The 14,963-nt window shown below is 31.8% G+C and overlaps 1 protein-coding gene across 7 annotated transcripts in view; it reads right to left on the bottom strand.

Moving 5' to 3' along the window:
• The window catches only part of LOC140045171 (segment polarity protein dishevelled homolog DVL-3-like), a 70,697-nt gene that overhangs the window by 29,610 nt on the left and 26,124 nt on the right, over positions 1 to 14,963 (bottom strand). For 4 of the 7 annotated variants that reach the window (XM_072089967.1, XM_072089969.1, XM_072089968.1 and 1 more), the window contains exon 5: positions 6,485 to 6,526. The exons of 1 other annotated variant lie outside the window; for it this stretch is intronic. In XM_072089967.1, the coding sequence (XP_071946068.1) occupies positions 6,485 to 6,526 (42 nt within the window). Of the gene's footprint in view, positions 1 to 1,218; positions 1,735 to 6,484; positions 6,527 to 14,963 lie in introns of those variants that run through there. 2 more of the 7 variants (XM_072089972.1, XM_072089973.1) reach the window with 2 other exon arrangements.

Here is a 14,963-nt window from a genome sequence, read left to right as displayed (position 1 = left end):
GTAGTAGTGGTAAGTTAGTAGGTCTACTGTCTGTTCTGCTAATGATTTGAACACAAGATCTAGTAAAATGTCAACCACCGATCTTCAATTCAATTTTCCAAAATATCATAAATAGTCATTTTATTTTTCAAAAAATGATTTTTGATTATTAAATAAATATTGAAATAAACATGTTGAGTTCCCCAAAATGACCAAAAGGTACATTTCCCTTTATATAATATGTGTACATACTATACCTCACTATCAAACTTTATGTAACAACAAAATATGATGTGCCCATATATGGACATGATGATGTCATATCACTATCATTGAGCATATCAATAACCTATTTCGGGAATATCACACTTTTTTGGTCAAACTAGTTTGATGATAGTGTAGACAGAGCTTAACAAATGTGAAACTTTGATATTATCAGATTTCAAATTAAATATTACCTTAATCATTGACTATGTTCCCAATTAAATATCAAATTATACTTAACGATTAAATTTCATCTGGCTGTATAGTAACCTAATAATAAATTATATAATTAATTACAAGTCTGCAGAATCCCAATATCTTGTGGCAATCAAAAACTCTCTTAAGGCAATTTGTGAAATAATTGAAAAAATTCCCAAGGCAAAAATTATTAATATATATTTTTTGGTGCAAATTATTAACTTTCGGTATTAATTTTTTACAAATTTTGGAGGACAAACGAAAATGGTAAAGGCAACTAATATTATTATGCATAGCTCACTATAGAAATATTAACAATTGTGCATTTTACGCAAAAATAATGTGCTTTCAGGGGCGGATCCAGCATTATAGATTAGGGGTGGGGGTGGGGACACTAAATATTTAATAAATGATAAAAACGATCCGTTAGGTTGCAGAAAAAAGAAAATCATTATTTTATTTTAAAAGGTAACATTTTAGAGGGAGGGGGGGGGGGGGCTAAAGCCTGCCTAAATCCATGCCTGGCTTTAAAAATATACTTAATATTTAATTATTTTAGACATTCTTTAGTACAGGTTTGTCTTGTATAGGTTACTCAATATTAAATTGTTGACAAATATTCTTTAACAACTATATTAAAAAATGAAAATAATGTAAAATGCATGTAATTAAATTCTAACCCTCTTCAGTTACAGTGACTATGCAGAATTGCTCAACATGCACCATTAATAAGTGACTTCAAACCCCGAAATATCATACATTAAAACTTATACATACGTTCATTCGCGAACATATAAAGTCGCAACGCTTCCTTTTGTGCGGTGACATCTGACTTGGTCGGATAACATTTGCTTGAGCGTGTAAACAAAACGGCCGGGATGCAGAAACACCCAGGTGTACGAAACTCAACGTTTCCCATTTCTCCTGTTCATACACGGCGAAACCGAATCCAACAGTTACTAATATGACATTTCATAATGCAACATTTTACTTAAAATAAAGCCATACACTCGGCAAAAGAACAATTTCCATGTTTTGTAATAATCCGTTGTACGTCAAAAATCTTAAGATTAGTTCAGACATGATAGTATCCGGTGATAATATTGCAAGTAAAATAATTAAACTATAATGGAACGTTCCAATAAATAATCCTTATCCAGGGTATTGGCATGCTAATGTTTAATTCATCGACAGCTCACTCACTGCAAAACATGCATTATCGTCGAGAATCGCTGATAAAATGAAAAACGTCAGATAAAATGCTCAGAAATGTTGACAAGTAACAAGTGACCATATCGACAATTCTTTTTAGAAGTCTACGATGCAGAATTTCACCTTTGTTTCGCTGACTATATAGGCATGTGTAGATCTTTATCTATGCATATAATTTTCTTTTATACCTGGCTGAACTACTACAACTCTGCTTCATTGAGTGCTTCACTTCTGGTAGAATTGTCGGCTCTGAAATACTATCTCTCAGCTTATGATGATCAACGCTTCATTAGTTTTCCTACCAAGTTTAGCATAAAGGGAAAATATCACCTTTTATCGGTATTCAACACTCCAAGTAGATCAAACTTAAATATTGACTCACTTAAGTATTTGACAATTTAAGTATCAATCACCGTGGTATCAATCAATCAAAAAAATCAATCTTCAAAAAGGTTGTTATATTCATATCCACAACACAGGAATATATTAGTCCAAATGATGCCACCTGACTGAAAAACAACTAGAAACTGTCTGCTATTCCTGCACATGCTCAGATAACATGTGGGTTGATTGATTTATTCCTGTGTTCAACCTTGAGGTGTCACTGTTCCTTTCTAGCATGGTAGTAATTGGTTTTACAAAACCACAAGTGAATTAGGAAAAGTACACAGGATTCTATGCTAAAATTCTATAGATTTATCCCAAAAAAATGCACACATTAGGCTGATTCATCAACCAATCTAGACTAGTTTTTGGACTTACTTACTTTAATACTATTGCAGGACAAGGGCACCGCTCAGAAGGCTGCTATAATTCATTAAATGCCTGGCTAAGCATAATGAAATAATAATTAGGATTTAGCTTCATTAAGCGTTTAATTATTAATCAAGACAATTAAATTCAAATTTCTTTTAATTATATAAATCACCTGCTCCATTATATTATTCAAGGGTATACCACAATGGTGGCTCAAATAAAAAGCGATTGAAAACCACAAAATCCAAGACGTTTAAACAAAAATATTTTTCTTTTAAAAGGAATTTTTTTAATATTGTTTAGAATTCATTTGAACGAAATACGATTCCAATCAACAGAATTCAAGAGTTTTAAACAAAGTATTAATTAGATAATTTCTTCCATCCAACAGTTTTTCAAATATTCAGAGTAAATTTTCTTTTTATATCCTTTCCACCTACAATCTATTAAAGCTTAATTAACTTGTGGCATAGAGTATGCCACTGATAAAAATGATTCATCCAGTATATATTCAGAAAACAAACATCACAATTTCAACAACAAACGTGTTAATACTCCGCAAAAACAACAAATATGAAGAATCCACAAATCATGATAAAAACTCAATTGACACCTGACAAGATAAGAGATGATCCAACAACAAAAAAGGAGAAACTTTCACAAGATAATTTCCATGAGATGATATCAGATGTTGATGTTAGCATATTCTCCAGGTTCAGGTTACCAACACCAATTGAAGACAAAATAAATATGTACTCCAACCTGCCAGGCTTGATCTAAACAACAGATGACAAGCACTTCCTAAGGACAGGTGACGATTTTGACATATGCAAATTAGTTACCCTTCAGGTACAAACTTAAGGGTGTTTTTACCAATTCTATTAGAAATTACTAGTTGTTGACCAATACCAATTGATGACAAAGTAAATATATACGCCAAACTGTAATGCTTGATCTAAGCAGATGACAATCACATCCTAAATACAGGTGATGATTTTTGGCATGCAAATTAGTTGGTTGCACAAAGTTAGGTTTTTATAATACCAATCCTTTTAAGACTAAATATTAATATTTATCCACTATCTGACCATACAGTAATTACAAAGTTGCTGAATTGTAATCTATTTGAACTTAATCCAGGTGATCAACCTAATCCAGATGAATGTCTTAACATGCAAATTAATTTTCTTATACAGTATTGTTATTGGTCGTTGAGTGAATTAGAAAATATGATATTTTCTTAAACCGTATGCTCGTTAGTGATGATACAAATGTTATCATCACCCCAAACTAATATAGTATTATTATAAGACTTTGATACAGCTGAAAGAGACTTGCAAATTAGTTGTTTTGATAAAATGCAGATGTCTATTTTTAGCAAGCTAAGTAGTCCAGTGATGAAGTTAAAAGAGATGGAGCAAGCTAAGTAGTCCAGTGATCAAGTTGAAAGAGAATGGTCAAAATGCTTCATTTCCTTCGTGTTCAAATATCATTCCTGATCTTAAAATCAATAACATTTTGCATCAAATGAAACACAATCCATCCTGAAAAATTATGTCAATATAGTATTGGTTTGTGCTCTGCAAATACTGTATGAAATTAATCCATTTTATAGTCGACCATCAGATACTACACTTCTAGAGAAAAAGAAACATTTCCACTTGTTTTTAACACTCCTCATGTAGTTTTTACCAACCTATAAAACTAGAAAATACAGTATCTATTGTCCACTTAGATACTCAACATCTTGTGTTGCTCTCTGGTCAAGATATTCTCCAAATTGGATACTGAAATGTGCAAAACCTCTACAGGAACTCATTCATTCAACTGCTATCAACATTTCTATGTACAATTATTCATTAATTAAACAAGTGTTAGCTTGCATATCAACAGATCAATGACAGTCAAAGGGTGGTCCAAATGATCTGACTGGGAGGCCAGGAAAAGTGCTCTATTCTCTAGCCTTGGTATTCCAGTTTCAATTTACATTATTTCCATAATATAAAGTGACAACAGCCAGACTAAGAGATTACTATGGGCCTGAATGTTGGAAACTATAGACAGAATAGAACCTAAAGCATGAATAAATTAGGGCAGATGTAAAAAATATAACATGGCTAAACATATCATAAAGACAAGGAGGTCAGGACAACAGGAATGTGTTGCAAGCTGATTGCCTATGGCCTAAAATATCAAGATGTTGAAATGAGATGGTTCGACCCGCTGAGTTCAGCTACTGACAGGAGTTTAGTCTGAAAACATCACTCGCCTAGAGCCACTAGCCACACATAATTATGTTTTTGCCCTTTTTAATTATTATTATCTTCCGAGGAATAATATTAATATAAATTTTATCTAAAGCCGTTTTTTCACTAGGTGAATTTATTCTAAGCGTCATCTTATACGCATGCGTAGAGAGGGAATTGGAAGATGTAACCATGAATACGCATGCATATAAGCTGCCGCTTTCGATTCGCACCAACACTCACTTAGTGGAAAATTGGCTTCAAAGAGTTAGGTAGACTGAAACATACAATAAATCACTAATCATACGTAAATCATTTAAAGTCAATATTTATAAGGTTTTCAGTACACACAGATAATGTACACATTTTCTTGTTTACATATTCATTGAGAGTATTTCCCAAAGCCTAGAAAGTATGAATGATTTAGGAATACCAACTAATGCTGGGGGGGCCTTTTACTGTAGCCTTTTTAACATTTTAATGCCTTTTTCTCTGGTCCCTGATCATAATCTTTGGGGCCTCTGAGTTTAGCCAGTGAGGGATATAGCTGCTACACCACTGTACTATACAACCACACAGAATCTTGGCCAAACTAAAATGATCTTGCGTTCCTTAATTATTCCCTTTTACACAGGGATAATGACATCAATCATTGTAATGTAAATCAAGTAATTAAAAATGTCAATAAATAATAATGCAGTTTGTTGTAACGACATGATGACTTGTCTGCTAGAATAACATTAGTAGGTGAAGTTCAACATGTTACTTAAACCAGGGAGATGTAATTTTACATCTCCCTGCTTAAACAATGCAAAGTCATCATGAAAATTAAATTAAGTTTACTTTAATTTAATTGAATTATGAAATAAAAACCAGTTCACAACACACTGTTAATAGAAAATCAACTTATATGTTGACATGATAAGGTGAAATAAATGGGTATTTACAAAAGCAATGTAATGGGTAATGAATTCATATGATTTACAGATTTTATGATTGCACTACGAAGCGCAGGCGCATAACAATCATCTGAGCATGCTCACAAACAAAGGTGTGTTCAGCTGCTATCAAAACTTTGAAATGTGGTGTAGTCACAGAAGTAATCACAGCATTAATTGGTTTGTGAGCATGTGTAGATTTGCTGTACACTATTGCTCCTTTGGAGACATTTTGAATAAGGAGCAAGTTTTAGGACTCTGTATGACCAACCCACTATTCAAGGGACAACCCTATTAATGGAAATCTTTGTCTGGTATTTGTAATTTTTAGCATGATAGTAAAATGTTTAAAAGTATAAGAACAAGGAAAGTGGGAATCGGAATTAATATGAAATATAAAAAATATATTAATGTATAAAAAAAAGCCAAGATGCTGTTCTAAAATTTCAGTTTTAGATAAAATAAACTTTTTTAACGTTTCAAACTTTTTAATAATGGGAAATGATAAAAAATGTCTATCATGAATTATGTAACAATAAAACAATGTTCCGATAATTATTGTTAAAGAAAAGTTTTTCGTTGAATAATAAAGTAAAGAAACTATAAAAACAAACCAAACAAAATGAATAAAAACCAAAATGAGATGATAGAAAGGTGCCACCATGCAAAAGAAAATGAGGAAAAAAAACAAAGCAAGGGAAGGAACTAACACAAGAGGGCGATGTACAATGCAGGAAAGATGCTGATATGGCAATGTCTTTGGCCGAGTACTGTGTACATACAAAAGCTAGAGTACTGTAAATGTGTCTATTCTATTACACAGAAAAATCATAATTGTACACTGTACTCTAGCTTTTTATATGTACAGCTCTATGGCCAGACTAAACTTACATTCATCGCCATGTCGATCTCGCCTTGAACTGCCTCTTCTATCTATAAGTAGTAACGCAAATTGATGAAAGTGCGTTAAAATTAATTACATTACAATAATAAATAATAATTGTGAGCAAAATCAAAAGAAAAACACTGCAAACATTCATTACAAAAATAAATAAATCGGTGAAAAGTGCATTATTACAATATTGTAATACGTTCATGCTCATAAAAATCATTTAAAATAAAAAATTTATTTTTATTTTTTATTTAACCTGTAATACTAATAACAACATATAATAACATTGATTCATTTTATAATGTTATAATATAAATGATTTAATTTATGCTTGCAATTTAAATACTGTTTGACATCATGGTCTGCTATAATACATTTTTCCATCCAGTTAAATTATTCCTAATTTTCAATTAGCACCCACTTTATTTTGTGAAAATATAGTAGAAAGAACCTTGGGTTTAGGTTACGGTAAGTATCTCTACAAAGGGGTGTCCCCTAAATAGCGGTATCCCCTGAATAGGGATGTCCTCTGAATAGGGATGCACCTGAATCTAGGGATGTCCCCTGAATAAGGATGTCCCCTGAATAAGGATGTCCCCTGAATAGGGATGCACCTGAATCTATGGATGTCCCCTGAATGGAGATGCCCCATGAATAGGGATGTAAGTTACTAAAATGTCATTTGTCTTACAGTAGTGTAAACATAAAGATCAATCACAAACTGATTCAATATCATAAAATAAAATTCTAGTCTACCCCCACCTATAGTCCCAAACTATTAATGAACTCTTGAAGAAAACTAGGGATAACCTTGAAAAGTTTTCTCAAGGAGGAAACTGCAAGAAATAACAGCAGAAACAGCTAGACAGTTGTGACCCTATCTATAATTATTAAACCATTGAAATGCTAATTATACTGAACACAGAGATGTTAATAATATTCTTATTCATGTGTACATTATAGTAGCGCCGACTCATAGAATAGATTTTAAGAACCGTATTATTCATATTTTGTGAACGGCTTCATGTTAAGGATACATTTAATAACAAAATAATAATCAAAATTCTATTTTGCATTTTAATAAAACATGTGATGAAATCGAGGATCGGATGAATGAAAGGGAGAACAAAATGGTGTTTATAATGATGGTGGTGTTTAAAATGAAGAAATACCAGAGCGCAAATGTAAAGATGAGTGATAAAGCTGTTTGAAAATGACGTCTAATTAGGTCACTAGAACAAAACTGAGGAGGACAATATGTGGTGTTCAAATATGACAAATAGTAATGAAAATAAGATTATGATCACGAACGAAGATGATAAGAATGAAAAATGATGACTAGCTGCTAGTGATGATGATAAATTAGAGTGATGTTTGATTTGACTTTATTTAGATACTGTCTGTACAAGGCCGTAGACGAGGCAAAGATATTTTAAATATAATTATTATTATAAAATATGGAAATCTGTGCTGGGGAATTGGAGTGGGTGGAAAACAAATAAAAATCATGTTGGCTATAGGCCTACTATAGTTACACATGATATAAAAATACAATATAGATATTGATAATGAGTGTGGATGATGACACTGATGAGCGATTACGATAAGGATGTCGATTTTGATAATGATGACATGATGATGATAGTGAAGAAACTGATGGATGATTATGATACAGATGAGATAATTAATATTGATGATGACCTAATGATACTGATGATGATATAGATGATAATGAAAAGTGGTGATGACACTGATGACGATAAAGAAATATTGATAATGATGATTAGATGATGCTGACAATGATATTGATTTGTTGTGATGACACTGGTGAATGATGACAATGATGACCAGATGATACTGATATTGACAACGATATTGATGATACTGTTGATAGGTATGATGTCTATTAAGATGAGTGATATGACACGGACGATTATATAAATTGATGATGGTGATACAGAGATGATTAATATTGACGATGATCAATGATTGTGTCAATGATGCTAGACATAAAAACAATGTTGTCAAAGGATAGGAGAAATACAATACAACATTAATGACATAAATAATTCATGATAATGAAGGTCAAAAAAGTAATAACAACAAAATGATTGATATTAAAATAATCTTGATTGATTGATATTAGCCGTGTTATTAATTATATTGCGTCAATAAATTAAAGAAATCTCAGAGCAAGAGGTACGTAATAAGGATAACATTACACTCTCCACCATGTCTGTCAGCACGAACTGGCAAAAAAAACATGGCGAACAGTAATAAATATCGAAGGCAAGAAAATATATTAGAAGATGCATCGTGTATTAGTTATCCATTACCTAAATCAAATGGACAGATCGAAATAAAAGTAGCTAACGAAGAAATGTTATGTAGTTTAGGGTTCAAAGATCATCGGAGATCGTGCCAAACTAAAACGTGGTCTTAAAAGCAACATGTACGCACGTTGTTACATACGAGTGTACAATGGGTTCAATGGGTTGTACAGTAGCTTGCAATAATGTCCTTTTAAACTGAGAAATGTTAATGGCCATGTTCTGTATGTTCATAATCTTCTTGTAAATCCTAGACCTATGTATTTCCATGTATTTTTGTTTTTACCATACCAGGGAAACCCCATACAAGATAGTACTTCCAATTTCTAAATCTTAAATTAAAAGGTTTTAGCTAAAAAATATGTAGAGACCTCTCTATAAAAATGTTTTTCTGTGTGTTTAAATAAAACAAAGTAATAAATAATGTTACACAATGTTTAAAATATTTTAATAATTATTATAAAACTGTATTTTTCCTATTTACTTTTACACGACAAGCTAAAAAGCTATTAAGAAAAAGACACATTTCAAAAGTCATTAGTTGCTTATATTGTGGGTGACAAAATTATCGGTGAATGCGTTAAAAACACCCACGATATTGACAGCGACATCCTATAAAATAATGACGAAACTGTTCGACATTTAAAGACTTGATTTTGTTATTGCTGTGAACAGTTGGTAAGGGAATGTCAGCCATATTTATAACATTTGAACATAAATGTGTATTCATATTTAAGGAGTGGATCCATAATTATTAATATGAAATAGCTAGGTTCCATTGAATCAAAGAAATGTTACACATTTAGTTGCAATGTACACCAAGTTGAAGAAGTGCTCTTTTCCTAGAGCCTAACAAATATAGGAAATTGACTGGGTTTTTATTGGTTGCTTGCACTCAATAATCCAAAATGCAATAATTTTCCCATGCAATTTTTCTTTGATTTAGAACATTTTTTTCCCAATTATAATTTTTTATATGAAAATGGAAGAAAGTTTCAACTTTTAATGTTAGTCAATTGGTTCTTTTAAGCGAAATTGAAAGAAAAAAATTAGCAAAATAAACCATTCTAAATATTCTTATTTCCATGTTGTACTGTACAGTTGTATATCGGTGGCATGTACAGTACAGATAAAAACTACTGCAACATTTGCCACGCGTAGGTAACGTAGTCTACGCGTGGCGGGTGCGTGGCGGTTGCGTGGCGTAGCATTCGTAGTGCGTAGGCTACGCGTAGCATTCATAGCCTACGTTGTGATCAACTGTGTGTGGGAATTCCCCAAACTCAACTGTGTACAAGTACATCGTCGACGGCTAAGCAGGCTACGAAAAGTTCGAATAAATAGAAATCATACGATTGTTTCGCCAATAATTAATATTATCATCATTATTAAACATACTTGAAATTCAAATTTTTCTAAAGAAAATAGCAATTAAAATTGTTCAAAGCCTAGGCCAGACGCGAAAAGTCAAATTAAATAGGCCTTTGCCGACTGCTGTACATTCACCATCGCCGGATGGTAGTATTTAAATAAATGTTATTTTAGTTATAAATAAAAATAAATTATAATTAACATTTTAGGGTTAGGAAATATGCAAGACTTAATTTAATAAAAGTTGAACTTCACTAAATTGAAGGTTAAATAAAACATAAAAGTACAGTTCAGAGAGAGTATCCATCCGCGGATCATAAACACGTGGATATAAACACACTGGGCGAATGAATTACGAATGGAGTGATCCGTCTCGATTTCCGTTGGAACAAAAATAATATCGTATTTGTATTCTATTATTTTGACATTTACAGTATTTAAACAATCCATATTATCCCATAGTACTAAATAAGCGTAACATTTCATTTAAACGCAATTTTAAAACGAAACATCGTTCATTATATAGCCTAGTAAACAAACATAGTTCAAACAGTAGATTAGTACTGCGCGATACACACACGTGGGTAAACAGCAGCTTCACGACGGCGAAAACTGTCGTATCGAGGAAATATCCTTCGGTCACCTAGGCTATATACCACATTATTTCACATTTTCACGCCATGTACATCGTATTTAACGCTTGTACACAGTATGGATTATCATACAGTACTACTACTAAGTAGGCCTATATCTATAGGCGTACCACATATTTTAAAATTAAACTGTCGGTACTGTAGGTACGCCGGTAACCCTACCTTTTTAGCTAGCTAGCTAGTAGCTAGGCCTAGTCGGAGGCCATTTCACACAAACAGACGACGACCGCCGTCCGATCGGTGATAGATGTACACTTGTTCTTCTTTCATAAAAATAAATGTCCCATTTTAACACAACACACAGTAATTAATACTAATATTAATACATTTATTATTACTTCACAGTAATTAACTCGCATTTTAAATTTGATGAAAACTAGTATCCAAATTAATTAACTAATTCTGTGTGTGGTGCATGCAGCACAGTACACAATAATCTGAACATTGGGATTTCCCCTCCTAGCTCTCGCTTCGTAGGCTACGCGTAGACTACGCGTAGCATGTTAGCTTGCGTAGATTACGCCACGCGAAACCTACGAAGTTGCGACGCGTACCAAACGTAGTCTACGCATCCAAATGTTGCAGTATTTATTAACTGTACTGTACAGTAATGCAATTACCAATACAATACATTTTTTTTAGATAAATTGGTACCATTTCCCCACTCCTTGTTGCTGACATGTTGAGCGGCTAGTGTGAGCCTAGATTGCAGTTACAAATCCTTTTTTTTAAATTAAATAATACTTAATAGTAAAAATTTCTTTAACCATTTTCTTGCTGCATCAGCTCACAGCTATGCATTACTCTACTAATCAATAATGTTAATCCAAGGGGTTTCATATGTACGTCAATTGTCATCTGCACACTCAATTAAATTATGTTAATGACATCATCATAGGAAACAATTCCTTAAACCAGTCCGATTGCTAACAAATAAATTCAATCAAATTTTTCCAATCCATTACTTTCGTATTTAGAGAGAAAACAAAAAAGATACACCAATGAAATAATTGTGAGTGTGCGACTGAATTGGTTACGGTGTCTAGGCAATTCTGTTTTCATTATGGATGTGTTAAGAGGGGATGACTCACACTCTCACAGAAATTAGAACGAATATCTTAAAATAGGGAAAACGTAAGAATAGGATAATTTTTCGGTGCAAAGCTACAACAAAAGAGCTACTTTTTAATTTTAATTTTAGTGGTCTTACAAATTGACATTTTTTGTCTGATCTCTATTTACTGCACATTTAAAATCATTTATGAAGGACACAACAAATAGTAAATTGGTCTCAAATTAATAACACTTACATCGTAAAGTTATTAATATTAGCGAAATTAAGTATACTGAACAGCAAAACAGCCAAGTTCCTAAAGTAAAATCGGTTGTACCTCATAGTATAATCTTTGTAGAGTACAGACCAAAAGAATGCAATAACAGTACATGGTCCTATACTGAACATGCCTACTATCATTAATGTCAGAACACCAGCCAATACTATCACATAATTCATGTCAAAAAGTTTAACTTTTCAACCTGATGAAACTCGGCTGCCTACTTACTATTTCTATTAGAAAAATGACGATATTAATTATGGTTTGAACTATACAAATTGGACTTGAATAAAGGTGGTTACACACATGCCTGGAACCCTGAGGAGGCCTGCTATTAAAAATTATCATTGATCGTATCGCCACGTATAATATTACTTGGTGTGAGCGAGATGACATGAATGTTGAACATGATCTTACTTCTTACTACGGCCATGCTCAAGAATAAAAGCATCGACCATTAGTTGGTAAAATCACAGAGAAATTGCATCGAATTATAAATGAAACTCGTTATTTTAATAATATTATGGCCGGTCTGTTTGAAAATAAATTGGACAGTAGGAGACTAATTTAAAGACTTTGGTGAAACCTTAACCACACCTTAGCCAATTTGCACCACAGTATGTTAATTTCTTTTGCATTTACTGCATCAGGGAGCCTAGGCTGTGAGCCTAGTGGGAATAACTGTCATCATTGCAGGATCTTAGCCCAGGTTGTAGACAGGTGCTTAGCCTAGTGCAGTATAATAATTAAAGCAGCCTAGCAAAATCATTAAGGCAGCCAAGTACACTCACTATACCCAGCTTAGGCTAATCACTTAAACCAACATGAAGTCAAACAGGGATAGCTTCGGCAAAACGTTTTTGGATAAGATCAAAGAGAATTCATCATTTAAAATATCTGAGTAATTTACAAATGTTAATCTCCAATTAATTTTGCTCATCTCTGAAGTACAGTAGTACCAATAAACTATTTAAAACTGAAAAAAAATTAAATTAATAAGAAAAAAAAGAATTAAATATTCTGAATACCGGTAATCATAAATTAGTATTTTATGGGTGAATTATTTGTTTTTCAGTGTTTGTGATTTAAGACTATCATAGTTACAACTATCACTGTCAGACTTTGATGTTAATACATTCAATCATACTATTAAAATGACATTCAATCTCGCACTCCTTATAACATTCTAACAAAAAAATCCAATATGGAAAGTGAAAATTGAATTATATCGTAAATTATAAACTGGGAAAGAGAAACAAGGGAAGCAAGGCGTGGATGGAATTTACGAATCAGATAAAAATATCGGGAAATGTAGTTCATCAGTTTTTAAAACAAAATCTACCTATTTTTTACCTCCATAATTGTACTATGACAACTTATTTAATTATTTTTTAATTAATACTAATAATAGAATTGACTCAAAATATGCTAAAGTGTTATAAAACTGTAACACAGAGGTCAATTTTTCATCTTTAACCTTTTTTTTTTTTTATAACCTGAAATTGTTGAGTAAAAACATATCTTTCAGGCAATACTAAAAAAAAGATAAGTCACTGAACATGAACTTCAAAAAATGTATTTTAATTTAATTGGTGTAGCAATTGCGTGTGTTAGTTTTGACGGACAAAATGTTGTTGTTTTTCTTGAACAAATAATAAAATTATCATAACTATGTCTTATAATTTATTTAATTATGTTTAATATACTACATTTCAAAGTATAAATGCGGAAAAAAAATTTCTCAATAATCACATAAAAGTGTTTTTGTCTTTAAAAAATTAGCATGCAATTGGTGAAAATTTATTATGCCGTTTTAATTGTACTTTAATCACTGTAAATCCTTTGGTTATTAACTATTCTTGATAGAATGGCAGAAAGTCATAATGGCAAAATGTTTTATGAGGAAAAATAATATCAAATGGCATATCTTTGAAAATAATGACATTATTTGAGGTGTACTTGCGTGTGTTAGTTTGACAGACACTACGCTTGCGTGTGTTAGTTTGACAGACGAAGCTGTGGGTGTGGGTGTGTGTGTTGTCTGGAAAACACTATTGGGCATGTAGTTTGAGAAAAAAAATGATAAGAGTACACTTTAGGTGTGAAGGTTGGCTATTTATTAAAAATTACCAATATTTTAATAAAATCCAAATACCGTTATGTAATCTCCGACATACAGTAATTTTCACTTGGCAAATTCAACTACCGGTATACAATACTTGCATGTATAAAAACACAACTAATGTCATCAAAATGGTTTGAAATATTTAAATTGAAAATTAATCTGAAACAATTATCTTAATTGCCTAATTATTATACAGTCAACATGAAAACGTGCATGATGCATAAATAGAACATCTTTCTCTATACAATTTTGAATGGACGGCACCTCTTGAATTAGTTTTCGGGGTTGGTGAGCCCTTATTTATCTCTTCCATTTTTACTTTTATTTTTAAAACCATTCTGAAAATACAGCAAGTACAGAAAAAAATATTAATTTTGTATTTATTTTATTAATATTTTTATTTATTATATTAGTAAATCTATATGTTTTATTTATTTAATATTTCTTTAAATATTTTTATTTATGTTAGTAGGCCTACATTTGATTTATTCTTTTATATTTTAATTTGTTTTATTTCTATTTGTTTTAATTTAGTATACTTAATTATTATTGAGTTAATACTAATTAAATAGCCTGTTAGTTACTTAACTATATTTTTATTATAGGTATTAATATTTATAGTATCTATTTATTTATAATTATATTGGAATAAATTTTATACTTCA

The sequence above is a fragment of the Antedon mediterranea genome, chromosome 3 (assembly GCF_964355755.1).
Source record: "Antedon mediterranea chromosome 3, ecAntMedi1.1, whole genome shotgun sequence".
NCBI lineage: Eukaryota > Metazoa > Echinodermata > Crinoidea > Comatulida > Antedonidae > Antedon > Antedon mediterranea.
Note: the sequence above shows the minus strand (reverse complement) of the source record. Positions and strands in the feature narration are given on the sequence as shown.